The sequence below is a fragment of the Pungitius pungitius genome, chromosome 7 (genome assembly GCF_949316345.1).
Source record: "Pungitius pungitius chromosome 7, fPunPun2.1, whole genome shotgun sequence".
In the NCBI taxonomy this organism is placed as follows: Eukaryota; Metazoa; Chordata; class Actinopteri; order Perciformes; family Gasterosteidae; genus Pungitius; species Pungitius pungitius.
The window spans coordinates 20,682,061-20,707,965 of record NC_084906.1 but is presented as its reverse complement, the minus strand read 5'-3'; the positions used below and the strand labels follow the sequence as shown (position 1 = coordinate 20,707,965).

At 49.5% G+C, this 25,905-nt stretch overlaps 3 protein-coding genes across 6 annotated transcripts; 2 read left to right on the top strand and 1 right to left on the bottom strand.

Annotated features, from left to right (window-relative positions):
- Positions 1 to 347: 347 nt before the first annotated feature.
- On the bottom strand, positions 348 to 11,234 carry cc2d2a (coiled-coil and C2 domain containing 2A). 3 transcript variants are annotated; one of them, XM_037470432.2, is made up of 39 exons: positions 11,150 to 11,234; positions 10,899 to 10,980; positions 10,570 to 10,623; positions 10,286 to 10,366; positions 10,033 to 10,195; positions 9,618 to 9,706; positions 9,404 to 9,505; positions 9,247 to 9,327; positions 8,970 to 9,164; positions 8,732 to 8,891; positions 8,505 to 8,641; positions 8,287 to 8,418; positions 7,587 to 7,796; positions 7,375 to 7,481; positions 7,142 to 7,282; positions 6,867 to 7,023; positions 6,152 to 6,426; positions 5,891 to 6,068; positions 5,612 to 5,765; positions 5,360 to 5,507; positions 5,132 to 5,270; positions 4,849 to 5,052; positions 4,660 to 4,752; positions 4,465 to 4,556; positions 3,726 to 3,893; positions 3,552 to 3,606; positions 3,354 to 3,463; positions 3,166 to 3,262; positions 2,994 to 3,092; positions 2,745 to 2,921; positions 2,421 to 2,435; positions 2,120 to 2,323; positions 1,945 to 2,034; positions 1,745 to 1,858; positions 1,428 to 1,562; positions 1,203 to 1,325; positions 1,074 to 1,132; positions 814 to 991; positions 348 to 723 (listed from the first exon to the last, which is right to left on the bottom strand). In XM_037470432.2, exons 1-39 carry the CDS (start codon positions 11,161 to 11,163, stop codon positions 538 to 540), a joined length of 4,998 nt encoding a protein of 1,665 aa, XP_037326329.2. In that variant the 5' UTR covers positions 11,164 to 11,234; the 3' UTR covers positions 348 to 537. The 3 variants fall into 3 exon arrangements, with proteins under 3 accessions (XP_037326329.2, XP_037326330.2, XP_037326333.2); XM_037470433.2 differs by lacking the exon at positions 2,421 to 2,435; XM_037470436.2 differs by lacking the exon at positions 10,570 to 10,623.
- Positions 11,235 to 11,673: 439 nt separating this feature from the next.
- chd1l (chromodomain helicase DNA binding protein 1-like) lies at positions 11,674 to 20,543 on the top strand. Of its 2 annotated transcripts, none has more exons than XM_037469291.2 (25): positions 11,674 to 11,824; positions 12,027 to 12,139; positions 12,303 to 12,409; positions 12,912 to 13,023; positions 13,114 to 13,145; positions 13,603 to 13,684; positions 13,780 to 13,942; positions 14,236 to 14,391; positions 14,813 to 14,914; positions 14,994 to 15,090; positions 15,280 to 15,353; positions 15,584 to 15,694; positions 15,826 to 15,940; positions 16,559 to 16,712; positions 16,815 to 16,986; positions 17,391 to 17,539; positions 17,856 to 18,019; positions 18,096 to 18,292; positions 18,605 to 18,703; positions 18,811 to 18,881; positions 19,030 to 19,144; positions 19,569 to 19,677; positions 19,920 to 20,124; positions 20,239 to 20,325; positions 20,407 to 20,543. In XM_037469291.2, exons 1-25 carry the CDS (start codon positions 11,731 to 11,733, stop codon positions 20,527 to 20,529), a joined length of 3,003 nt encoding a protein of 1,000 aa, XP_037325188.2. In that variant the 5' UTR covers positions 11,674 to 11,730; the 3' UTR covers positions 20,530 to 20,543. The 2 variants fall into 2 exon arrangements, with proteins under 2 accessions (XP_037325188.2, XP_062419572.1); XM_062563588.1 differs by having other exon boundaries at positions 14,185 to 14,391.
- Positions 20,544 to 20,959: 416 nt separating this feature from the next.
- Positions 20,960 to 25,682, top strand: LOC119216442 (uncharacterized). Its single transcript, XM_037469293.2, has 10 exons — positions 20,960 to 21,091; positions 21,581 to 21,679; positions 22,138 to 22,781; positions 23,590 to 23,620; positions 23,692 to 23,756; positions 23,836 to 23,933; positions 24,051 to 24,119; positions 24,230 to 24,346; positions 24,452 to 24,526; positions 24,609 to 25,682. Exons 2-10 carry the CDS (start codon positions 21,639 to 21,641, stop codon positions 24,753 to 24,755), a joined length of 1,287 nt encoding a protein of 428 aa, XP_037325190.1. The 5' UTR covers positions 20,960 to 21,091; positions 21,581 to 21,638; the 3' UTR covers positions 24,756 to 25,682.
- Positions 25,683 to 25,905: the final 223 nt, after the last annotated feature.

The window sequence follows — 25,905 nt, the reverse complement described above, 5'->3', positions numbered from 1 at the left end:
TTATGTGACAAACGACTGCTTTGTCCCCACGTTTTTGTTCCAGTGAGGCTCATGAATAAAGTTCTTTTCAATTGAATTGCCTGTGTCAATGAAAGCATCTATTTCTCTTCTGAGACTGTGCTGTCCTTTCGGTATGGCATATATTTAACAGGTTTACAATCAACAAACATTATTTCAGTCATAAATAAACATACTATCATACACACAAAAACCTTACACATCACTATGCCAACATACATTAATGAAATGTTGTAAATTGATTTCAATAATGTAAAATATTAAAGCTTTTACACAAATAGTCTCAGATATTCTCAGAGTCAAGTACAACAAAACAACAAGTAGAAAAGTGGGGTTTAATGATCCTTTATGCGGATATCAAACTGTGTAATACAAAGATAAGACATCCATTGTATATACATACACAAATATATATATAAATATAAAAATGCAATAGCCTGACAATGGCGTGTCAAGTGCTGTGTCATTTATCTAAAAACAGTCAGAGCAGTGATTGTTTTGCAGCAAGAGGAGTGCGTCTCACGTGCGCACCAGCGAGGCCAGGTACACCCACACGGAGAGCACGTTATTCGGGTACGGGTGCACGTACACGGCCAGGGCAAACTCCACGTTTGAGGCGTGGACGTTGTGGACCCCGGTGCTGTGCACTGCCTCCACGATGGGCCGGATCTCGGAGAAGGGCAGATGCAGGGGGAACCCCGAGATCTGAGAGGATGAAGCACAGACAGTCATTCGCCGAGGGCAGCTCGTCATTGGAATGTTCAACTAACGGCCGATGGCGTCGTCCAGACTTGCCGTGATGTCTCCCAGCAGGCTTTGCAGCTCGTGGCGGTGACCCTCGGCCACGTCCCGCCCCCCGCTCTGCTCCAGCTTGGGCAGGAACTGCTTCAGGGTGGAGGTGCAGTAGCGGTTCCAGCGGGTGGGGTGACGAGGGCGCCACTCCCTGATCTTCTCCTTCAGGATCTTCTCGATCCTGCGCAGAGAGGGAACGGTGAACGTTCTGCCTCGCGTGTGATGGAGGCCTCCACACGGCGGCGGCGGCGGCGGTAACTTGCCTGTCCTGAAGCTCTGCCGCGGCGGCTTTGTCTGTGCGCCGGTACACCAGCGCCTCGGGCTGGAGAGAGTTAAACGGTAAAAGAAAACCAGCAAACAAGCATGGAGATCGTTCATGAATTGTCACTGACTTGTACACTCGGCAGCCCGGGGTTCGGGAAGGATTGCGAGAAGAACGGCTTCCACAAATTTGCCTTGGTGGTGTCGAAACTCATCGTCATGGGTGACGTGTAGCCTTGAACGTTCAACCACACCTGAAAGAAAAGTTATTCAAAATAACGTGCTGCATTCCAAAAGGGAGACGATACTCGAAAAGTGGTGATTTGATGCCATTTAACGGGTTGATCTTCACTCACATTTTCGTCGTTGACCAGGCAGCCGACTACAGTGAGCGGGCAGAAGGTGTCGTACTGTCGGTAGAACTGACCGCTGCTGGGATTCCAGATCAGGTATCGGTTCTGCTCCAAGGTCAGGACGTATGCCGTGGGTCCCTTTCAAAATAAAAGACAATACAAAGTATCAGAGCCGCTGCAGAAAGACCCTCAAAAGGCGCTGCGTTGTTTTCATATGAATGAAACATCAACTCACATCAAGCACAAATATGTAAAACAACACATTTATGAACGTGCGCTCCATGTAGGGGCATCGCTGTGAATGGGTGAAGGTCACACACCTCTGGTATAGCGGTGCCAATCATAAGCCAGGCTTTCCTGCCCATAGACAGGAAGTAGTTGCACAGCAGCACGGCGTGTTCTTCCTCATCTCCCGCGAGGAGGGTGAGGAATTGCTGAAAAAAACAAGAAGACGAGTCCCAGTGAGATTTGCCACTTCCCTCCTCTTCAAATCACAACACCTGCCAGAGAGTTCACTCACGTCGCAGGTGCTCCACAGGTCACAGGCGCCGGCGAACGACACCCTGTCCGGCAGAGACGGGATGAGCGACACGAATCTGGCCACCAGGTTCTGTGGAAAGGAGAGAGGGGCTCCAGTGACTGCGATCCGCTCACTAAACACAGGCCGAAGCCGATGTTGCTGCGGAGCGACTGACCGCGGTGTCCTGGGAGTTGTTGGGGAAGGCGTCCAGCAGCTGCTGGGGGGGGTTGAGCGGGTGAATGTATCGCGTGACGAAGACCGTCTTCCCGTTGAGGTCGATGACGGCGGTGACGCAGGGCCGGCCCGGGTGGTCCCGCGCCGCGTCCCGCTCAAACTTCTCCGAGGCCTGCAGGAGACGCTCGTCCTCCTGGCTGTCAAACTGAGGCAGAGCAAAGGTCAAAAGGTCACGGCGGTGGAAGCACGGTGGATCAGGAATGATCTGGGCGTGGAAGGAGGTGTTTGAGTGGACAGTTTACCTTCAGCTCCATAATCTAGCGTTATGAAGCAGAGCAAAGCGAATAAAAAGAGCACAAAAGAAGGACAAACATGAGAGCAAATTAACACACGGATGCATAACTAGCTACTTATGAAGAGCATGTGAACACAGGTGATAACAAATTGGACATAGGTATGTGAGGGGACCAGAGGAGGTGGATTCTGATTGGACCAGAGGAGCTGGATTCTGATTGGACCAGAGGAGGTGCGCGCTGATGGGTTTGCATACGACCCTTGAATCCTTAAAGACTCACATGAACCAAGACAGACCAGCTGCACCACCAAGCATCAAACCCCCAACCCACCTTTTCCCGCACCGACTCCCCCGGCACCAGCTGAGGCTCGATGGTGATGAAGAGTGTGACGAAGGCTCCCTCGCTCACGCTCTGCACGGTGTTGTAGCCGCTGCTGTAGCCGTGGCTGCGCTCCTTGCTGTAGCCCAGCAGCACCGCCGGCGTGTTGACCTTGAATGTTCCGTCGATCTGTCGGACGCAGAAAACATCGGTCAGCTGCTCCGGCGCCCGCGGGCTGGTCAGTCGGTGAGGGAATCTCACCCGTGACTGAGAGTAGATGGTGCTGAATGGGATCTTGACGCAGCCCAGCCAGTGCTTCTCCACCCGGGTGTGTATGGATTTGCCTCCGTCTTTGTCATTCTGAGGAGCAGAGGCGGCTCGGGTCATGAAGCAAAAGAGCCAATAACACCGGAGAGAAAAAGGTTTCACTCACCACTCCGGTTTCATAGACCACCTCATCAAATATGTTGATGAAGACTTCGTCTCGGACTGATTGCAAGGCGGCAGCACTGTAGTCCCCATTTGGAGCACTGACGAGAAGGAGACGAGTTTGACATGTCAAGGTATTTCAGTGGATGAAGCAGATTAGCAGCGAGTAGCAATAAAAACTAGAAAGGTCACCTGAACGGTAGCTGCAGCTCCTCGTTCCAGCAGGGGTTCGGGCCTTCGGCTGTGGTCGTTTGGAGCACGGTGCGCTGGAAGGAAACCTCCACAAAGGGCGTCACTTGCACCTGACGACAGAGGAACAAAAACACCTGTTACATGACGCCGATCCCCTGCTGCCAGTCAGCTGTGACGGAGAGGGAAGCTGCGCTGTACCTGACTCGTGAGCCAATCGCTGCCCTGGGGGGCGCTCTGAGACGGGCCGGCTTTACTGGAGAGAGAGAGAGAGAAAAAAAACGCATCGTAAAAAAAAAAAAAAAATCTGAAACGCGTCGTACAAACGCGCAACCGCAGCGATGCGGCGGCGTGGCTCCGTCGCAGAGCGCTCACTTGCTGTGCGGGCGGCGGACGGGGAGGTCGTAGGCTCTCAGGATGTTGATGAGCAGCCGGATGTCTCCGTCGGACAGATTCTGAGCCGTCACCTTCTTCCTCTCTTTCCTCTGAGGCCTCAGCGGACGCTTGGGCTCAGCCAGCTTGAAAAGGTTCACTCCCAGAATCCTTGAATGGCGGAGATCACTTAGTCAACAACCAACAAGGGGAAGGGGGGGGTGCGATTTGCTCATTTAAACTACATTTTTGATTCAGGACTTGACTTATGACAGTGTATTTTCACAGTGTGGCAGCAGAACTTTTACTGAAGTCTGGAGGATCTGAGTAAATTAGCAAAAGTTATTTTTACCAAATCTTAATTACACTTAAGATTCATCATAATGTTTTGGGTAAACCTCCCTAAAAATGACACAGTTGGTGAAATAAACTGTGAAAGGACTGAATACAAAAGGTCTATGGTCTCTAATGAACTATTGAGGTTTCAAACTAAGTGGAAAAGCAGGGACACACGTGGGAGAAAAAGAAAGAAAGTCATACCCTGGACCTGCACCACTGTTAAAGCAGAAAAACGGAACAGAGAAGTTTTGGAAAACATTTACTTTCAATAATAAAAAAAGAACATGTAAAGTAACACGACCCGATGCAAAGAGAGGAATAAGCGAAGGACGCTTTCAGTAAAGAAACACAGTAGCATGCGAAGCACGAGAATGAAGAGGGACCAGTGGATGGAGGTACGTACCCGATGCTCGGTATCTCCTCCTCTATCACCAGGTCGGAGAGGAGGTAGTGATGCTTGGCCAGAACAAACCTGTTGGCGACAGACTCTCGGATCTGATGGAAAACCACAACAAACGCGCTTTGAACCGATACATCGAGAAAGAATCTATTACGTACCGACTATCGGGAGAATATTACAAATCACAGAACTTCTCACCTTCTGCAGGTATTTGGCTACCAAAGCTCTGTGTGAATCCAGATGTTCTTTAGTGTCGACTCGCTCTCCTTCTCTCAGTCTCTTTTCATAATCCTGAAATCATTGTCGTGCCAAAAGGACACCAGAGTTACTCTCATTCAGCCTCGTGCACACGTGCGCGCTCTCCACCGTGGCGCCAGCAAGCCGCACCTGGAACACTTTGTCAGCGACCTCCTTCTCCAGAGCAGGAACAAACTTGTAATTTCGGAACTCGGCCACTTCCTGGTTCCTGAGACGGAGCAGGCGGAATCTTTTGGAGCTCTCCAGCTCTTCGTCGGTGACAAAGTTAAACTCCTCCTGCAGCTGCTCCAGGCGGAAGTACTCCGGCGCCGTGACCTCCCCACTGCTGGCCACCTGGGGGGGGGAAGGGGGGCGGGGGCACAGGTTCAGAGACAGGGGCCAAGTGTTTCGAAGACTTTATTGTCATACGCACCTTCAGCAGCTGCATGATGGAGGCGTTTTTGGGGTCGTTGGGGTCCAGCCGTGACTGCGTGGCCCACTCCCCAATTTTTTTCATGTCGTACAGTCCAGACGCCCCAATAAATGTGACGGCGTCGAGGCGCCCCGGTCCACTGAGAACAAGAGAAGAAGAGGGATTAAAACCAAAAAGTCTCAACCAAGTCTGAAGCCACACGTTGAACATGAAGCAAAGGGGCCGTACCCGTGTGCGGCGCCGGGGTGTTGAGACGCCGGAGGGGCCAGTGGCACGCCGTCCTCCCCGGACCCCCAGCAGACTGAGCACGACACCTTCCCCGAGGTCAGCAGGGTCTGCTTGTTGCCGCCGTCGGCCTCGAAGGACAGCGGCACGTCTGGAGGGGACGGGGGACAAACGGGGCCGCTGTGAACCACAGTGAGACAAAGACATTACGCCTGAAACGGGGGGGGGGGGGAGGGGGGGGGGGGGGGGGTTTACCGCTGCCGACGCCCTCGTGGTCGAACATCACTCGCTGGTTGCTGCTGAACTCGTATTCCTCCACGGGGACGATGCTCGTCACCACGGAGGGGTCCGGAACCGGAAGAAACACCTGAGCCAGGAGGGAGCATGACGAGCCGAGCTCCTCAAACAGCTGCACACACACACACACACACACACACACACACACACACACACACACACACACACACACACACATTCTCATTTATCCCCATTTCTCCATGCTGGGATCCATCGATGAGGCTCACTGTTCTCTACCTGCAGATTGATGCTTTGGGGACAGTTGAGTATCTTGAGGTTGAAAATCTGTCCGAAGTGGACCCTGAAGTCAGCGTTCAGGGAGCGGCTGTCCGTCCGGGACACTTCTTTGTTGTTGTACAGGATCTTGATGAAAAGGGAGCGCTTGGAGACGTCCTCCCTACGAGCCATTTCAGGCCTACAGCCAAGAGAAGAGGGGGGGGGTGAATGAAACCACGGTGTAGTAGAGTCACCTCGGTGTCTCGTAGCTGCTGCTCGTACCTGGGGCAAAGGTCACTGGCCGTGATGTTTCCAGAGGCAGACAGCTCGGGGATCAGGATGGACTCTCCGGGCTTCCTGCGTATCCTGGAGGCCTTCTCTCTGACCTGCTGCTCCACAGACGCCATGTCGGGCCTCTCCGGGGGCTCCGGCTCGGGGGGGCCTTCCTCAGCGGGCGCGTCTGATTCGCTCGCCCCCTGCTCTTCATCCTCATCCGTGTCGTCCTGTGCCTGACCTTTCTTCTTCTTCTTCTTTCTCTTCTTCTTCTTTTTGGCTTTCTGACAGTACAGATGACGTGTGTGTGTTATCATTTATTTCAAATTATTCTGCTCAAAAGAGTTTGCTTGCACACTGAAATGAGCAGGCAAAACGCTGTCTGTTATCCGTTTGAAAACATCTGCTAGCTGTATAACTATTACATAGGATTTAAAACAGAAACAACAGACTGGATATATATATTATATATATACATGTATATATATATATATATATACCTTGAGTTTCTTTTGATTATAAACTAAAATTCAAGATTCACACACTGCTTGCTGGTATAATCGGTAACATCGATGCATCATATTTTATACGATCACCATATGTTTGAAGCATCTTTGAGATCCACTTATCTCTAAAAAATAAAGCAACCCGTTTTTAGCTTTGATCGGAAAGGCGTTTTGAAGAGTTTTCTTTAGAGTTCTACCGCTCTGTTTCTCGTAGGTACCTGTTTTCTCCTCCAGAGCTTCCACTCCTCCAGCTGTTTCTCGTACTCCACCAGCTTTCTCTCGTAAGTCTCCTCCATCTCTGCCTCCAGTTCCACGACCTCGGAGAGGATTTCCTCCTCGTGCTCGCGCTCATCGGACGCCTGGTCCACATGCTCTCTGCGGCGCGGACACACAAAAGAACACATCACACGACCATTGGGGAGAATCATCACGAGACGACACACACATTTCAGACAGAGTCCATCAACCCACACAACTGCACGAGGACATTTACCTCCTGAGGAAGAGCTTATAGGGCGTGTTGGTGTACTTCTGAAAGTCCCTGAGGGCTTTGGTCTCCTTCCACACCTTCACTATGTTCTTCAGCAGCGTCCTGTCTTTCTCCTGCTCGCTGTCTCTCAGCTGCCGAGTCTCCCTGTGAGTCAGAGAGGGGAGGACGCTCGCCGTGGTTCTCAAAAGGGGGATTTGTGTTTGTGGAAGGGGCCTCGGAGGATCTGGGGAGCTCACCTAACCTCCAGACTGTACTCCGATATCCTCTGCAGCATCGCTGGAGTGAGGCTCTCCCCGCCATGGATCTGGAGTATATTGCGCAGAGCACTTCGCAGCCCCTTCAACTGAAGCACACAGGAAACACACAATGTGTGGCTGTGTTTGGATGATACACAAAACACCCTCTGCGTGTACTGAGGGACGTTCCACAGCCGCCTGCTGACGCCCACCTTGTCCGTCAGGTGGCTGGTGAGATTATTGCCCTGCCTGGTGAGGTACTGGTCATACAGCTGAGCCAGGCGGGCCCCCAGGACGTGCTCCCGACTGAAGAGCGGGTGATGGGAGAAGATCAGCCCGGAGACGTCCACGTCCAGCTGGTAGTCCCCCTCGGGGTCCGCTGTGCCAGCCATATACAGGTTGGCGTTCTTGGACTTGAGCGCCTGCAGGGGATCGAACAGCACCGGCCGTCACGCGGGACCCGGAAATAAAGATCACAGCGGAATGTAATGTGTCTGCTCGAGTTCAGGTTGGTGTGACACTGCTGGTTTAACGTGTGACAGCCACCATGAACGATAAACACTCAAACTCGGCCTGGGGATTCATCATGTTTTTTTTTACCTGGGTGAAAACACTTTAAGCGTTATGGGATGATAGTTAATAATCCTCATAGGTGACTTCAACAAAAACACAGAAAGTACCATGTAAGAAAGAATTGCTACTTTTATACCTTATTCTTTAGAAGGCCATCAGTGTTTCAGAGTAGAGCAGAGATTAGAGATTAGAAAATATTCTAAATATATCATTTAAACTGACATAGATCCTTTAAGGCAGAGGTCCCCAACCACCGGTACCGGTCCATTTGGTACCAGCTCACACCACAGAAAGAATCAATATTTTGCTTTAGATGGTGAAGATGGCCGTGAGTCTGACCTTCCTGTACACAGGTTGCAGAGCAGGGTCCAGGTCCTCCTCCATGTGGAAGAGGGGGGGTCTCGTGGAGGATTCCTTTATGGGGTCGGGTAGAGCCATGATCCGTCCGTCATCGCCAAACCATTTCTTTCCCTTAATGTAGAATTAGAAATATTGGTGTACACGTATATTTCAAAGACCTCGTGGAGGCCGTGCGATCCGATCACCGGTAGAATCACCTCCTCCATTTTCAACACGCGGTTCTCCAGAATGTTCTCGTTGGTCGGGGACACGGGAGGCCTCTCCCCGACATACAGACCCTCGTCCTCCAGATAACGAGGCTTTGTGTTTTCAGGCAGTTTGATGGACGCCGGCGCTGTGGCGGCGGCAGGCGGCGGGAGTTAGAAGATGTTGATGCTGACAACTCATGGATGCCCCCGGCGTCATTAGAGGGTAGAAGTGGTACCTGTTCGAAAGCTCGGCGTGAAGAGGAAGCCGCTCTCCCGCTGAACGCGCTTCCGGTACCCGACGTACTCGGCTTTCCTCACTTCCAGGAAGTCCTGTGTCGATTGTCCGACTGCGAATAAATCGTCCGCTTGGTCTCGAACGAGAGCGGCTTCCTCACTCTGCGGCGGGACGAAGGACGCAAGGCGCTGAGAATCGACTTCACTTCATTTCTTACCACTCTGTCGACGGTGTCTTACCTGGTCTTCATTTTCCTGTGGAACGTTGTCTTCGGCATCTTCCTCCTCTTCAGCATCTTCTTCATCTCCATCCTCCTCGGCGGCTCTCCTCGGTTTGTCTCTTTTCTTCTTCTCAGTACCGTCTAATGGGTCTGGCTCAAAGTCGAGTGTAAAGAAATTGTACGCCTCCTCAGCAGTCGGCAGGCTCTTTTCAGTCTGTATTCACGAAGAAGGAACAATTAAATAAAACACAATCGATTTGTTCTTAACATCATTGCCATCTTGTCTCCGTCCTCACCCGACTTGGTGCTTCTCTGAACTTGATCCTACTGCTGAGGACCAGGGGGTCATCGTGTCTTCCAGCTCGCTCTGGATCCACCTGTGAAACACTGGGAGTGAGATCTCCACCGGGTACCACTGTGCTTAGAGGGCCGCGGCTGAAGGTGGATGCTCACCTCTCGGTCAAACCTCGTTACAGTGTCTCTGTCTCTGAGGCTCTGCAGGCGACTGACTGGCTGCAGGGGGGCCTCCTCCTGCTGGAGGGTCTCCCCTTTAGACTGGAACAAAAGATTCAACATTCTAAATCCATGTGCAAATACATTAGTTTTGCAATGGCATATCTTTTATAATCTTAATAAAAAAAACAATAAAGGAATCATTTGCATTTACCCTGGCGGCTCTTAGTCTCTCTTCCAGGCGACGTGTAACAAAGCTGTCTAACTGAGAGTCGGGGGTAAGATGGACCCTTGAGGAGGCACCTAGAAGACAAAGCACACCTTTGAACTGTGGTGACATCACTACTACTGCATGTGTTGGGGGCTATTTTGTGGGTATTGACTGTGATTATTAGCAATTTTCTTAGGCTTTTTTCATATACACTCAGTCCATATCTAACTTTCTCAAAGGTGTTGTTTGGGTTTATGCAGGGAGGTTAATGTACTTTTGACTCGAGTCTATAGAGTGTACTAAAACATCCTTACAGGCTGCAGAATACAATCTTACGGCACTGTTTTGATACTGCTTAAGGTATATAGAAAAATGACGTCAGGGACAGAGGCGAGTTGAGGAGAACATGGACACTTACCGATCTGAGATCCGGTCGGAGGTCTTGACGAACCCACGGAGTCGGTTGCCTTCTCTGCCGATCCCTTGTCTTCGCCGTGGTGCTGAATTGCGGCAATCTCCTCCACATCTTCATCGTCGTCATCATCATCATGGGTCTCCTGGGCCGGAGATCGGTCGAGCAGCTGATGCGTGCCATGAGATGGGACAAATATGAACCGTGATGGAGCCAGGTGGGGCTAATGGACAGAAAAGGGTGCAAAGGGAAGATGTACCTGTTTCTTCCGCCTCTGTCTCTGAGCCCTCAACGTCTGTTTCAGTGTCTCTCCTGGATCTTGGTCACCGCTGTGAGGCCCCTGGTGCAACACAAGGCACACGAGCATCAGACGAGACAGCAACGCATACTATCTGTACTAAATGAAAGAAGGAAGTACATGTTGGTGTTAAGCAGCCAGCAGCACTACAAACAGGAGGAGGCAGCTACAGCCTGCAGGCTAAACTACAACGCGCAAGCAACACGCACACACGTGCACACACACACACACACACACACACCAACCTTCATTGTAGCTCGCAGTTCCTCCCCTCTCAATTTGGTGGACGGAACCAGAGCCTATCGAGTATAATTATATTTACCAAAGCGTTAAAAGCTCTGCTACCCGCGCGTGTGCGTGTTTTTTGATGAAATTGCACTTTCTTGTTGTTCCGAGTTTGTATCTTTATGTTGAAATGCACTTATTGTACGTCACTTTGGATAAAAGCGTCAGCTAAATGACGTGTGATGTGACGTGCGTGTGTGTGAGACTCCTCTGGGTCGCGTTGAGTCTTGACAAAGCTCCGGATGAGTTCACACGGTTCCTGTTGGTCACCTGTGATAACATTCATTACCTGAGTGTCGTCTTCTCTCTGGGTTTTCACTAACGTCTCTCGCAAAGCGCGTCTTTTCTTCCGCAGTTTTTCCCGAAAGTCACTGTAACAGAAATAAAGAGGGATTTTTTTTGGTAGACATTTAGCCCCCAAGTTAGCTTCGATTGCTAAGAGTGAGATCTCTTAGACAAAACGCGAACGTTTCAGCAGACCATAAACTACATGTGTGTGAGAGGATGATTGTAGGAACCAACAAGGAAACTACTGGTTACCTCGAGGACTCCATTGTCGGGAGGATAGTTGTCTTCCTCTCAGAAGTGAACAGGAGCCGTTACCGCTGCCTAGTAACCAGATAAACTACTCCTCGACCTAACTTGACAACCAGCGACAGCCAGACTACATCCCGCCTTGCCGTGCTGTGATTGGTCAATAGTCCCAACCTCACGTCGTCAGTGAATCCTTGTGATTGGATTTTATTTCAACCTAAAAATAATGTTTTAAAACATTTTATCAACAGATAGAAGTTACAAAAAAGAACACAACTTTATTGATCGCAAAACGCAGTAATTCAAATGTCGCAGCAGTTAATTAATCAAAGAACCGAGGAAGAAAAGTGAGTGAAAACAATAAATATAACAGAGAGAGAGACATAAATGTATACATATTTATGTATATATATACATATTTATATATACATATTTATGTACACGTTATAGATTTATGTGTCTCTCTGTCTTTATTTCTCGGCAGTTCAAACGAGCCGGCGCGCCTTTTTCCCCCCGCGGCTCACGTGACTAAAACCCGGAAGTGCAACAGAGAACGTTAAGCTGATAAAAGTTGAGCGTCTCGAAGTATGAGTAATATTTTGTTAAAAATAAAAAGCTGCGTGCCAGGGAAGCAGAAGACGGCTCTTACTCAGAGTGACTTGGTTAAATGTGGATTAAATGGTACGGCGTTTTTTTTAATACCTTAACGTCTTTAATTAAAGTTGGCATATTAACATAACGTTAGCTAGCTCACGGCTAACGTTATGTTACACCGCCAGATCAATTAGCTGTCTTCGTGTCGTGTGTCAGGCTGGCAGTGTAAACAGTCTACTTGAACTACGTCCATTACATGTGTTCGTGCCTCCTTGTCTCCTTCCCTCAGGGATCCAGCTGAGACCTTACCAGCTGCATGGGGTCCACTGGTTGACCCAGTGTCTGAAGAACCAACAAGGATGCATTCTAGGAGACGAAATGGGTTTGGGAAAAACATGTCAGGTATGAGATCCATCCGTCCTCGTTCTAACTAATAATAACTGTTATAAGGGGATGCAGGAACTGACACATGTATACGAAGATGGCACCACCCTTATATGTTGTGTACATGGGGCTACATGTTGCGTTATTGTAACACAACTGTAATAACGTTGTGTTTCTTCAGACGATCTCTCTGCTGGTGTTCGTGTCAGGAGCTCCTGGGAGGAAAGGTCCGTTCCTGGTGCTGAGCCCACTCTCTGTCATGGAGAACTGGAGGAAAGAGCTTGAAAGGTGCATCGCATTCCTCTGACAATACAAGAACAAACGTGAGGCGGAGGAACACAAGTTACTGCAACTGCCAAAGTATTATTCAGCACGCAGCTAGAACTGTGTAATATGAATATTTATAATAAAATATGGAGCAGTTTACTGCGGCAGGATGAGAGATGAGATGTGGACAGACACAGAGATGCTCACATGCACACACAAACAAAGTCATTACTGCCTGGCAGAGATGGTTATAGTTATGACAGCTCTTTAGTTTGAGGTGAGAAATATCTCCCGACTGATGATTCACTTATTTAAATACGACTTGGTCTTCAGTCTCGCCTCAGTCCAGCTCTTTTGTTCATCTAGAAATGTTTCGGTTGTTTTCTCCTGTGAAACGCCTGCTCATTTGCCCGTAATATGATTAGTTAATGAGATTATACATAATATATTATACAATTTTATATATAGCGATAAAATATCAAATAGAATGTGTTTTAATAAATGTGTTTTTTCTCGGTTGCAGCTTCGCCCCGTCTCTCACTGTGTTGTGTTACAAAGGAGACAAAGAGCGACGGGCTGAGCTTCAGAGGGAAACACAAACTCAGGACTTTGATGTCATGCTCACTACCTACGAGGTCTGTGTTCATCTCATGGGAAACAAAAGGATTCATCTGCGTTTTTTGACCGACACGTACAAAATGAAAACATGATTTTTTTCTTTCCAGCTGTGTCTCAAAGATGCTTCATTCTTGCGACGGTGAGTGTGTTCTGGATTACAAATGAGCAGAAACTTTGTTGGGATCCTTTGACACATTTGGTAGAAATCATCTGTCATTTAAAACTCTGGTTTGTAGCATTTAGAGGAGTTTATTGTCATCAATGTGATATAATATTCATACGCCCAGAATAGACAATTTAAGCAGAGCTTCCCAAGAGACCTTTTTGTGTTTTTAGCTACCTGAAGGCCACCGTTGTTCTGCTCACGCTTGTTAAGGTGGAGGAAGAGGAGCAATACTCTGCTGGATGCTACATGTAACTTCACCACTAGATGGCACTAAATCCTACACAGAAAAGTCCTGCAAAACTGATTTATTTTCTTTGCCAATAAAGGAGCACAGCAGCCATCTAATGTTGTCTGTGCCCGAGACATTTGGAATGCTGTAGTGGGATTTCTGTATTTGCATATTCAAGTACTTAATTCCTTTTTCCCTCAGGTGGAGCTGGAAGGTGCTCGTTGTAGATGAAGCCCAGAGGCTGAAGAATCAGAATTCGTTGTTGCACAAGACCTTGACTCAGGTACGGAGCCTCGGGCGCTTTCAGCCGGCGGCTTTCTGTCTGTTCATCTCTCCCTCCGTTAGATCTAACCCCCCCCCCTTTGTGTTCTGACGTAGTTCTCAGCGGGGTTCAGAGTCCTGCTCACCGGGACCCCCATCCAGAACAACCTGCAGGAGCTCTACTCCCTGCTGAGCTTCGTTCAGCCCAACATCTTCACGGCCGAGGAGGCGGACAACTTCACCCTCTCTTACGCCGACGTTCAGACTCGACCTGCTTTAGGTACGAAGGACGTAATAAACACCACAGACCCAGAGGAGGCCCCGCGTTAACCTGTGTGTGTCTGTGTGTGTGTCTGTGTGTGTGTGTGTGTGTGTGTGTGTGTGTGTGTGGGGCAGAATGACGGTATGCCACATTGAAGTCCTTTGATGACTCATTTCATAAAACAAAGAATGGAATTTAGTCAAAGTTTCACGGAATGTTTTGTCGGGTCTCCTGAAGAAGTGCGTGTGATGTTCTCGTAGTTTGCCTCTATTTGACCCCCCCCGTGTCCCTCACGCTGCATCGGCCTCCAGCCGCCGAGCTGCAGAGCCTCCTGGAGCCCTTCCTGCTCCGCCGGGTCAAGTCGGAGGTGGCGGTCGATCTGCCGAAGAAGACGGAGCTGCTGATGTACCACGGCATGTCCACCCTGCAGAAGAAATACTACAAGGCCCTTCTGATGAAGGATCTGGGTGAGGCTCACTGTGTTAGATTCAGAGATTGGTTGAGTTAAAAATAAACATATTTGTCAGCATTTTTTGACTTAATTCCTGAATCTATTTCTTTTTGATTATACATATTTAGACATTTTTTTCAAAAGATTTTTCATTTTATAATATTTCTTTATTTTACATTTTTTGACTGAATATTTTCTACTTTTTTAAATGACATTTTTAGAAAACATTTTTCAACATAATATTTATCACTTTCTTTTTCCTTTTGAGTGCCGTCACTTTATTACGGAACGAATGAACAGAACGAACAGCTTAAAAAGACGAGTTAAAAAGATAAAAGATAAAATAGTTGGAAATAGTGTAGAATAATATTTGCTCAGATTGTTCTCTTTACTTAATGTTGGAGGATTGAACATGTGGATCTAACTTTTGTCCTCAGAGGCTTTTGGAAACGACCACGGCAACAACAACAACAACAACCGGCTGCTGAACATCCTGATGAACCTGAGGAAGTGTGTGGACCACCCGTACCTGTTCCACGGTGAGATGTGGTCCTGCAGATCAGCGTGAGACACAGCGACCACACGGATCTCCTTCCATACGTCCTTCTGGTCCTTCAGGGGTGGAGCCGGAGCCGTTTGAGATGGGGGAGCATCTGGTGGAGGCCAGCGGGAAGCTGTCTCTCCTGGACGGCATGTTGGCGCACCTCCACAAAGGGTGAGACCACCGGGGGAGTCTAGAAGCCCCAGAGAGCCATGTGATCATCTCAAACGTCCCCTGTGCGCTCTCTGCTGAGCAGCAGGTAACCACGGTGATGAGAGACGGCGTCTGATGACACAATATCTTTTCACGTGTGTGTGTGTGTGTGTGTGTGTGCGTGCGTGCGTGTGTGTGTGTGTGTGTCAGAGGCCATCGGATCCTGCTCTTCTCTCAGATGACGAGGATGCTGGACATTCTGCAGGACTACATGGAGTTCAGAGGTTGGTGTCGGCAACAGATCATAAAACTCACAGGTTGCATTAAGATGTTTATATTTTCAGGCTTTATTCCATGAGATTTTTTTAGCAAATTTTTTACAAAAAGATTTTTGACCTATTTTTAAACTTTTTTCTTCATGGCATTTTTTGACCTAAAATATATTGACTTTTTCTTACAAAATATTTTATTTTCATAAAAACTTGAATATGAATCCTCTGTCCTCTGTCCTCAGGTTACAGCTACGAGCGTCTGGACGGGTCGGTCCGAGGGGAAGAGAGGAATCTTGCCGTGAAGAACTTCAGCAGCAAAGACATCTTTGTCTTTCTGCTCAGCACTAAAGCAGGTAACAGAAATAAATGCTATTAAACACAGCAAGTGGAAAAAATACATGCTATTAAGTGATCAACGGTTTGTGTGCTGAAGGCTTGAAGCCGTCATTAAGTCATTAAATCAGAAGTGCTGTGGTCTTTGCAGGGGGGGTCGGCCTGAACCTCACAGCCGCCGACACGGTGATTTTCATGGACAGCGACTTCAACCCTCAGAACGACCTGCAGGCCGCCGCACGCTGCCACCGGATTGGTCAGAGCAGGTGACCGTGATGGAGAACGTATTGTATTAAACATGCGACTGATCACAATGAAAGAATGTCATCGCTACCCAGCAGCTAAGAATAATAGTAAGAAAAAAAAAAACATATTGTAGCTTTTTTATTTTGTATTATAGTCCTAGTTTATCGGAACTTTTACAGGTCGAAGAAAGCGTCATTTTGAGATTAAATGTATGAAAGGTTTGTGTTCAAAGCTCATATGAAAGTAATCTAGACCGAGAATGAGCACATCCGTCTACGGGAGAATAAGGAGCAGTTTTAGTGTGTTGATGAGACCTGGTGTAAATCCACAGTGGGTCACATGGTGTGATGCTGCCTCATCGTGTCTGACGGTAAAGGGCTGTTCTTCTCACCTGGAAAACACGCTGCACAAATATAATCCGTGTCTTTAGATTCCACAGAAACGCGTGAGAGAGAGAAAGAGCTGCAGGTTTGAACTTTGACCTTCACACCTCCACAAGTCTAATGTTTACTTCTTGCCAATTGCACCGAAATAACCTCTGCTGAGAATAATCCCGAACAGATCAGAGGTCAAATGTGTCTTCCTTCAGTTCCGAGGGTTAACGAGAGGAGCACCCTGTGACCTTTGACCCTCCGCAGGCCGGTGAAAGTGATCCGCCTCCTGGCGAGGGACACCGTGGAGGAGATCATGTTCTCGCGAGCCGCGTCCAAGTTGCACCTCACCGACACGGTGATGGAGGAAGGGCGCTTCTCCCTGCTGGACCGGGCCCAGGCCGGCGCCGCGGGCCTCCAGGTCTGCAGACACGAAGGCGCCGAGAAAACTCCCTCGCCGCCGCGTCCTTTTGAGTCCCGCTCACGCCTCCTGCCCCCCCCCCCCCCCCCCCTCCCCCTGCAGCTCGGCGAGGTCCTGAAGTTCGGGGTGGACAAGCTTCTGTCGTCGGAGGAGAGCTCCGTCACCGAGGTGAAGCTGGAGAAGATCCTCGGCCCGTCGCGGGATGGTCAGTGGGAGGATGAAGACCTCAGAGGAGAAGAAGAGGAGGAAGAGGAGGAGGAATCTGACGGCCAGAGTATGTGTTTTATATATATATATAGAATATATATATATAGAAGCAATGTATCTTGTCAGGAGCAGTTTAAATGATGTATAATAATCTGCTCCGAGCTGATTTCACAACACACACATTTTGTCAGATTACATGAACTTAACTTGTTAGAGATATAAGATAAGATAAGATAATGGCTCTTATCTATAACAAGTTGTAAATCGCTCTTGTTTCTTGTTGTTCTGAGTTTGTTTCCTTGTGGTCGCTTTGGATAAAAGCTTCAGCTGAATGACATGTGATGTGATGCTGAGACCAGGATCACATGAACCTTTAATCACTGCGTGTGGAACTGATTGGGTGCAGAGTCACACCAGGAGTAGCAGCTTAACTTTTTGTGATTAAACATGAACCCCGTCTCCTCCCTCCAGACCACATGTACTACTTTGAGGGGAGAGACTACAGTAAAGAAAGCAGCTCTGAAGACCAGAAGCTCTTCGAGCGTCTGCTGGAGGAGCAGCTGGCCGAGTCCCAGCGAGCAGCAGCAGGAGGTCGAGCTCTGCGGCACAAAGCCGGACCGGTAAGAGACGGGAACCTTCTTTGGGTCGAAACCGCTCCACGTGCACGATGTCGCTGCGTCACGTGCACTTGGAAGTGAAGTTTGTGTTCTCTAGTATCCGTAGATACGACGTGAATGCAGCACGATGTTCATTTAGGGAGTTTTGGTCCATTTGGAAACCATAAAGCATTTAGCTTCGGGGGGGCGGGGCTACACGCTGATTGACAGGTCTCTAACAGAGACTGGGGAAGTCATGATCAAGTTCAGATTAAAACGCTGAGCTAGAATCAAATCATTTAAATCATTTAAACATCACATTAAAACGGTCCGTTGCCAGGTGTCGCTGTCACTGAGCCTCGCCCCCCCGACCAGGAAGAGGAAGCCCCTCACGGAGGCGGAGCTTGAGCTCCGGAGCCAGAGACGCGAGGAGGCCGCCGCCAAGAGAGCCAGACTTCAGCAGGACACGAAGAAGAAGCAACAGGAGCAGAAACGCAAGAAAAGGTTTGTCAAATCTCAAACGTGTTTTACTTTTGGGACTTTTGGCCACTTGACGAGCTCCGTGTTTCCCGCCGCGCAGGGCGGCGTGGTGGGAGTCGTGCGGCTACAGGTCGCCGTGTCTGCCTCCGGCGGACAGTGATGAAGATGAAGAAGAAGATGACGACAGCAGCAGCGTGTGCTCCACAGACTCGGACAGCACGGCCATCCGCTACGTCCTGGGTGATGTCACTCGTCCTCACGCCGCTCGGGGGGACGCCATCATCGTCCACTGCGTCGGTACGAGAGCTTGTGCTCGGTGCCAGAGGGCTTCCGGCTTCACGTATCTGTGACAAAGTGTTGACTCTGCCGCCCCCCGCTGGACTAAAGTGGAAGTGTCCCTTCGGGGAACCTCTCACTCCAATCCTCCTCTCAAATAGCATCATGACTTACAAATAGTACATGAAGAAGTAGGTGGTAAAAAAGGTGCAAATGCAGGGGTAGTGAAGTAGGAACGATGTGCCCTGGATGCTGGTTCTGAGTTCGGTGAGAAGCAGCAGGACGCGAGTCATCAGAAGGGTTTTTTTGTTGTTGTTGTTGCTTTGTGAGCAGATGACTCGGGCCGCTGGGGGAGAGGCGGTTTGTTCACGGCTCTGCAGGCGAGATCAGACGAGCCGAGGAAGAAGTACGAGTCGGCCGGCGAGATGAAAGGTGAGATCGCCCGCGATTACGCAACGTCTCAAGCGGCGTCTGGTTGACCTAAAAGACGAATATAATCCACACGTTATGTCGAGTGTGACCCAATTCGTCGGTTTCAGATTTGGACATTGGAAATGTGCTGCTCTTCCCCATCGATGACAAACAGTCCAGATTAGACGGCCGCGATCAAGTAGGTTCCTAAATGCCTAAAACACTGAAACTCGATGCGCCGATTTAGAAAACCCTTCATTTGTTTATGAGCTGTTTAAACAACAAAGCAGCTTCCAAAACGCAATGGTTTTCTCTCCCATGTGATTTCACTGGATTTACCTCCTCAGCTGGCCTTGATCGTCGCTCAGCGGAGGGACAAAGACAACAACTTGTCCGGGATCCTCCTCAGCGCTCTGGACGACGCTCTGAAGAAGATTTACGCCGCCGCCAAAACAAACAAAGGTACGTCCGGGGGGGGGGGGGGGGGGGGTGAGGGGAGGGCAGTGAGGCTCGTTAGGCTCGACTGTCCAGCTACTTCAAATATTACAAACACACAGAAAATATATTACATATAGAGGTATATATACAAGCATCATTTTCCACCGTGTTATTCTTTTGACCTAATTGTGAATTAACATTTTTGGGAATTTCTGTTTGATCTAAAATATTTTGACTTCTTTTGACTGAATTTTTTACTTTTATCCCATGAAAACAAATACATAAAAGGTACTCAGCTCTTGAGCCAAGATAAAGAGGCCTTCATCGGTCCACAGAGGGACACTTTGGTCTGATCACTTGCATTGATCGCCGTTACTGCCTGGTTTAGATGGTGATCGTGTGTGTGTGTGTGTGTGTGTGTGTGTGTGTGTGTGTTCTCCCCTCAAAGCGAGCGTCCATCTTCCTCGCATCGGCCACGCCACCCGAGGCTTCAACTGGTACGGCACGGAGCGGCTCGTCAGGAAGCACCTGGCGTCCAGAGGCGTCGCCACGTTCATGTATCCTTGGAAGGACAGAAGAACGTTTGTACAGAATTATCAGAAAGAATAGAAAGAAACTGAGCAGCATTTTCAGAATTCAAATTGAGGTTGTAGACTGAAACTATTCAATATGGACCTGATAATATTATAAAATGAATTATCTGTAGGTGGAAGCTTTTGGATAATCGTCACTTTCAACCTCATTAATTGAATGATGTCAGATAATTAACTGATCAGGTGATTCTCAACGAGACGGACAGATACTACCACAGCCGAGCGGCGAAGAGCTCTGCCCCCCAGGTGACCACGGCGGCCTCCTCGAGAGAGACGGAGGCAGGAAGCCCCCCCCCCGGGCCCTCAGATCTTCTCAGGGGCCCCCCCGAGCTCCCTGATTTCATGAGCGGGGTCCGTGTGTTCTTCTACAACCTGGCGGCGTCGGAGAGGAGGACGCTGGCACGCCACCTCGTCACATATCCTTTCAGCCTCGGCGATGATAAGACAGGTTTTCACCTTTCCGAGGGTCCTCGAACGCATCGCGTGCCCGGGACGTTTATGGTGTCGAAAGGTCCTTAGCCGCAGGTCACGTATGATGGAGACGAGGAGGAGGTCATGAGTCCGGAGGTCACTCACGTCGTAGCGGAGGTGGAGAGCGACATCCAATCACAGGTGGGATCTGACGCCTCTTCTGCCTGTTTTCATTTAAAGGAATAAATTAAATGTGTGTGTGTGTGTTCTTCTCTGGACCAGGAGCTGAGGGACCTGTGTGGTCGGTTCCCGGGGGCCGTCCCGGTGCAGAAGGACTGGCTGAACTTCTGCTTCTCCAAACAGCGCCGTGTCGACGCCGCCGCTTTCCTCCATCCGCTCGGATAACAACACAAAGCATCTGTTCTCTGTTTGAGGAGCCCCCCCTCATTCTCTCTGCTTAAATGGTTTAAGAAATATTTAATAACTACAATATGCCAGTAGCATTGTCACAGATTACATCTTTTATCACATTGTTTAAACCTTAACTGACCAATTGTAAATCCTGAATAGACAAAGTCCTTTTTTTACATTAAAAGGAAGAAAAAAATGGATGCGTCGATATAATTTCTTCCTTTAAATGTTTGAGTCGATGTAAAACAGATGTGTTTTATTCATTTCTGTCATTGGTGTCGTGAGTCTTCATTCACTAACAGATAAACAGACAACCTTTTAAGCTCGTTCCTCACAGGGTGCTCGTTCGTGTGTGTGTGGGTGTCCCGGAGGGGCGGAGCTTCCACAAAGTGAAGCTCGAGGAGCCCTCGCGCGCCTGCATTCCTCTTCTGTCTCGCGGAGAAGCTGCTTTTACATTTGAACCGTTTTAATAGTTGAACATTTGAACCCGACGTCCTGTTTGCTTCTTAAACCTTTTGTTTTCCTTTTTTTTTTTTTTACTGGAAGTCATCGACGGGTGAGTTTTGAAGTTCTCGCACTCGACTTATTACACAACACGTCACCTGTTTGTACACCTGGCCACGCGCAGTAACTCGCATTTCTGGTCTAGTCGGGGCAGCAACTAGTGTGTGTTTGTGTTGTTTGTGAGAGATTGTGGAAAACTTAGGTGTTTCTGGAAATAATTCATCTTTTTTTTGAACCTTCACTGAAAAGCCCCAAAGTATCCGAATGATTTAATGATGCACATTAATGATTAAGTATTGTCTTCATCACTCTGAGAATCAAACTGTGATCATTTTGAGAAGCTTACTCGCTACGAAGAGAAAGTCACTTAATCACCATTAGTGGTTTATTCTTTATTAAAAAGGTGACACTAACCACTAAACATTCAGAAGAATGTCCCCCCCCCCCAACATCCTCTCAACTAGAACCCCGAAGCAGCGTGGGTGAGATCTCCGGGGGGGGTGGGGGGGGGTCAGCTGTTCTCATGCGTCTCCTCCCGCAGGGTCTCACATGCGGCTGGAGGCCGGAGCCCATGGTCGTCCGGAGGGGGGGGCCCAGTGATGCTGCCCGCTTCCGTCCACTCGGCCTCGGCCCCCGTCAGGTGAGGAGCGCGACCCCGCGGCGCGTCCCCGCGCCTCCCTTTTTTTATTTTCTTCTTTTGTTTCTTCTTCGCGGAGCGGATGTCGCTGCCAGCCGCAGAAGATGCGTCCCTCCGATAAGGAGCCCGACCGGATGTGACGCGGCGGCGCGCATCCTGTTCACCTTTAACCCCGCGGACCCCACAGCAGCTTTTTCTGGGTCACGGTTTTCTCCGCGCGATCTTCACTGAGATATAAAAGTCCTCCTCTGTGGAAACGAGACTTTAGATAATATGATATATATAAACTCACGTGGGAAATAAATAAGAATATATATATATATAATGTGATTCATTTCTAGCTCATAATTGTTTTCTAGTTGTATGATTTTGTTGAAATAAAAGCCGCTGTTGGATCTGCTGATGTTCTGGTTTCAGACTTTGAGATAATCTCCATTAAACCGTCTGGTTTCCTGTCGCAGTTTTCTGTGCAGATACCTCAGCGGACGCCACAACACGCCGCAGGAGGACGATGAGACGATGAGCTCGCAGGAGCAAGAAGCCGGCGGGGCCCGCCAGCCGGACCCTGCCCCCCCCCCGGCCGACAGCCGGCGCCGCCAGGCCCCCGCCTACGCCTCCCCGTTTGGCGGGCCGAGGCCGGGCCGCGTGGAGGAGCTCCGCCTCTCTCCCCCGGGCTCCAGCTTCTGCTGCGACCAGCCCCCCTGCTGCCTGCCCGCCGGGCACAGCCAGCCCACGCCGTTCCCCAGCCGGGACGACCGCGCCTGGCTCCACCCCAGCTTTGCCAGCAGCTGGTCGGGGTACCCGGACAGCCTGCCGTCCTGCGCGGGCCGGGACGACCCGTCCTGCCGCTCCGCCGACAGCAGCCTGTCGGGCTACAAGTTCGCGTCCCTCCCCAGCCGGCACAGCTGGGGCAGCCTGGAGCAGCCGCTGTCGCTGTGCTCCAACCCGCCTTCGGGCAACCTGCGGCACCACGCGCTGTCGCCGTACGCGTGCTCGCCGCAGGGGGCGGCCTGCTGCGCGCAGTGTCCCGCGGACGCCTTCGGGGGGGCGTCGGCGTTCACCGGGCACCCGTGGGCTCCGTCCCGCCCGGCTCACGGTCCCTACTGTAAGTCTGTTGAAGAGGCGAAAGCCCCGCCCCTTTTAGGTTGACCGCTCTGTGCAGGCGGTTTAAGGTGCATTCCATCCTGTGACCACCAGGGGGGCGACTCCTCTGCCATGTAGCCCCACCCTAAAGTACCCTCTACTGCATGGTCTATTGGAGACCTGTCAATCAGCGTGTAGCCCCGCCCTAAAGCATCCCCTGCTTCATGGTCTGTGTGACTCTAAATGGACCATCATTCACTAAATGAACATCATGCTGCATTAAAGAAGACTTGAAACTAGAGACTAAGACCATAAACTCATGTTTACAATGTTTACTGAGGGAATAAATCAAGAGAGAAGTAGAGTCATTTCCTCATAGACGTCTATGGGAGCAGAGGAGTCGCCCCCTGCTGGTCACCACACAGAAGTAGAGTCATTTCCTCATAGACGTCTATGGGAACAGAGGAGTCGCCCCCTGCTGGTCACTACACAGAAGTAGAGTCATTTCCTCATAGACGTCTATGGGAGCAGAGGAGTCGCCCCCTGCTGGTCACTACACAGAAGTAGAGTCATTTCCTCATAGACGTCTATGGGAGCAGAGGAGTCGCCCCCTGCTGGTCACTACACAGAAGTAGAGTCATTTCCTCATAGACGTCTATGGGAGCAGAGGAGTCGCCCCCTGCTGGTCACTACACAGAAGTAGAGTCATTTCCTCATAGACGTCTATGGGAGCTTTAACACATGAAGCTGCTTCAGTAAATTAAATCTTACAAAATTCACTAAATTAATCTTTAGTTTAATGACGTTCTCTTTATTCTGTCCCTCTTTAGACACCTCCGGACATCATGGAGCTGGATACATGTGAGTTTTTTAAAATCATGATTCATAATTCATAATGTTTCTGACTTTTAAAATGATCTAACTCCGCACAGCGGACACAGCGCTCCGGCCAAAGAGCGGCCCCCGACTCACAGCGCGCCGCTCTCTCTGGAGCAGAGTAAGTCTTGTTAACTCATCGTAAGAATCAGATTATAGAGGGATCTGCTGTACGACCCCCCCCTCGCTCTTGGGTGCAGGGAAGGTTTTCGTCACCTACGAAGCGGACAACGACCAACACGTCAACGAGATCATCAACTTCGTCGCCCTGCTGCGACACAACGGCTTCGACACACACGTACGTACGAAGGGTTTCTCCTCTGCTCTGTTTCTCCTCTCCTCTGGGTGTGGACTGTCTGTGGGGGGGGGCAGGGGGGGGTTTAACCTGCTGACCGATGTCACCATGGTGTTTCAGATCGATATTTTCGAGCAGCAGTTCAGGAGCATCAGCAAGATCGACTTCATGGAGCGCTACCTGAGCGAGGTGAGAACCACCAGCATCTCTGGTGTCTTCTATGAATGAAGTTCTTTAACTTTGATTGTTAATCTGTTTACAACTTTACTAAACCCCCCCCCCCCCCCCCCCCCAACCAGAAAGAGTACCTGATCATCATCATCATCAGCCCCAAGTACCACGAGACGGTGACGGCGTCCCCCGGGGCGCCGCAGACCGACGAGCGCACCTTCAACACCGTCTACATCCACAAGCAGGTCGGCAGCTCAAACACTCGAGGGGGGGGGAGGGGGCTCGGGGCTCCCAACGCACCCCGCCGCCATTTGTCTGATGTCTTGTTTTCTTTTCTTTTCCCCCCAAAGCTCCAGAATGAGTTCATCCAGAACGGGAGCAAGAACTTCCGGTTTATTCCCATCGTGTTCCCCGGGGCCAAGAAGGTTAGTTTGATGGGATTCGTGCTCCACACCTGTGCAGGTAAAGTTTCCTCTCTGATTTCTCTGTGTGCCCCCCCCCCCGCAGCATCACGTCCCAAACTGGCTGCAGAACACGCACGTGTACGAGTGGCCCTTCCACCGGGACGACATCCTGCGGCGGCTGATGAGGGTGGAGAAGTACAACCCCCCCCCCATCGGGGAGCTGCCCACCATCGTCTCAATCCCCATATAGAGACGAAACAAACGCACCCCGAGTGTGAAGGGGGGGGGGGGGGGGGATGGGTTGCTTGAAGAATGAATGTGACGTTTGTCTCAGTGAACATGTGATCGGTCTTTTTGGATCCATCTATCGTCTGTAGGGGGATGCGGTTCCATGTGATAGTCAGACCCCTCAGTCCTGCTGTGAGTAGTATGTTTACAAGGTATAGTTTGGCCTGCAGGTAGGGCTCCTGTTGGAAAGTCCCATCAAGCTTCTGTGTGTGTGTGTGTGTGTGTGTGTGTCACAGCACAAGTTGGAATTTGTTGGGCTGAAGAATCTCGAGATCACATTCCATTTAGATTCCTGTGATATTTTTGTCTTTTAAATCCACTTTGGAGTGGGCAGCAGATACTGGGAGATGAGTTATTTTAAACGTGGTGAAGTTGAAGCGGATAATACACGATATGCTCTTCATCTATTAAAGTTCTTCTCGTGTCCCTCATGAGGAACACGTGGGGGCCGGATCTCCTGCTTTTAGCAGCGTTTCAGCTGGTTAGCCCGACTGAGCTAACGGCTCGTAGCCAGCTAGCTATGCAGACGTGTGATTGTCTCCAGATGCATGTTCATTGCCTATTGAAACAAAATATATTCAGTTAAACTAATGTAGTTGTTATTTTGAGGTGAACTGTCTCTTTAAGGGTTCTGCGTGTTGCTGCATAAACTATAATAATTAACAATTAAAGAACGTACGATTCGCATTGTTGGTTTAGGATACACTGTTAAATTAAATATCGGTCCAACCTGTAAAAATACAGAGTAAAAAGACATCAAACTGGGCGCAGTTATCGTAGTAAAGAACCAACAAGCCTTATTTCATTTGTTTTTGTGATATTAACAGAGGCAGAATCAGCCTTCCTTTTACCATAGAATGTATTTTTACTCATAAAAAGGTGTTTTACAGCTCAAAGTCTGTGTGTTTTCTTTATCATGCAGTTGATTAAGAAAATTCAACCTGTAGAACTGCATCACAAACCGAGGAAGCCTCGTGTAAAACAGCTAATTATAGAAACGAGTGATTAGATCAAAGTTACAGATACGAAAGAATATATTACTGTTAATAAAATGCTTCATTTATATTATAATAACAGTTGGTAAATTCAGGAGAAAACTACAGGTAAAGTAG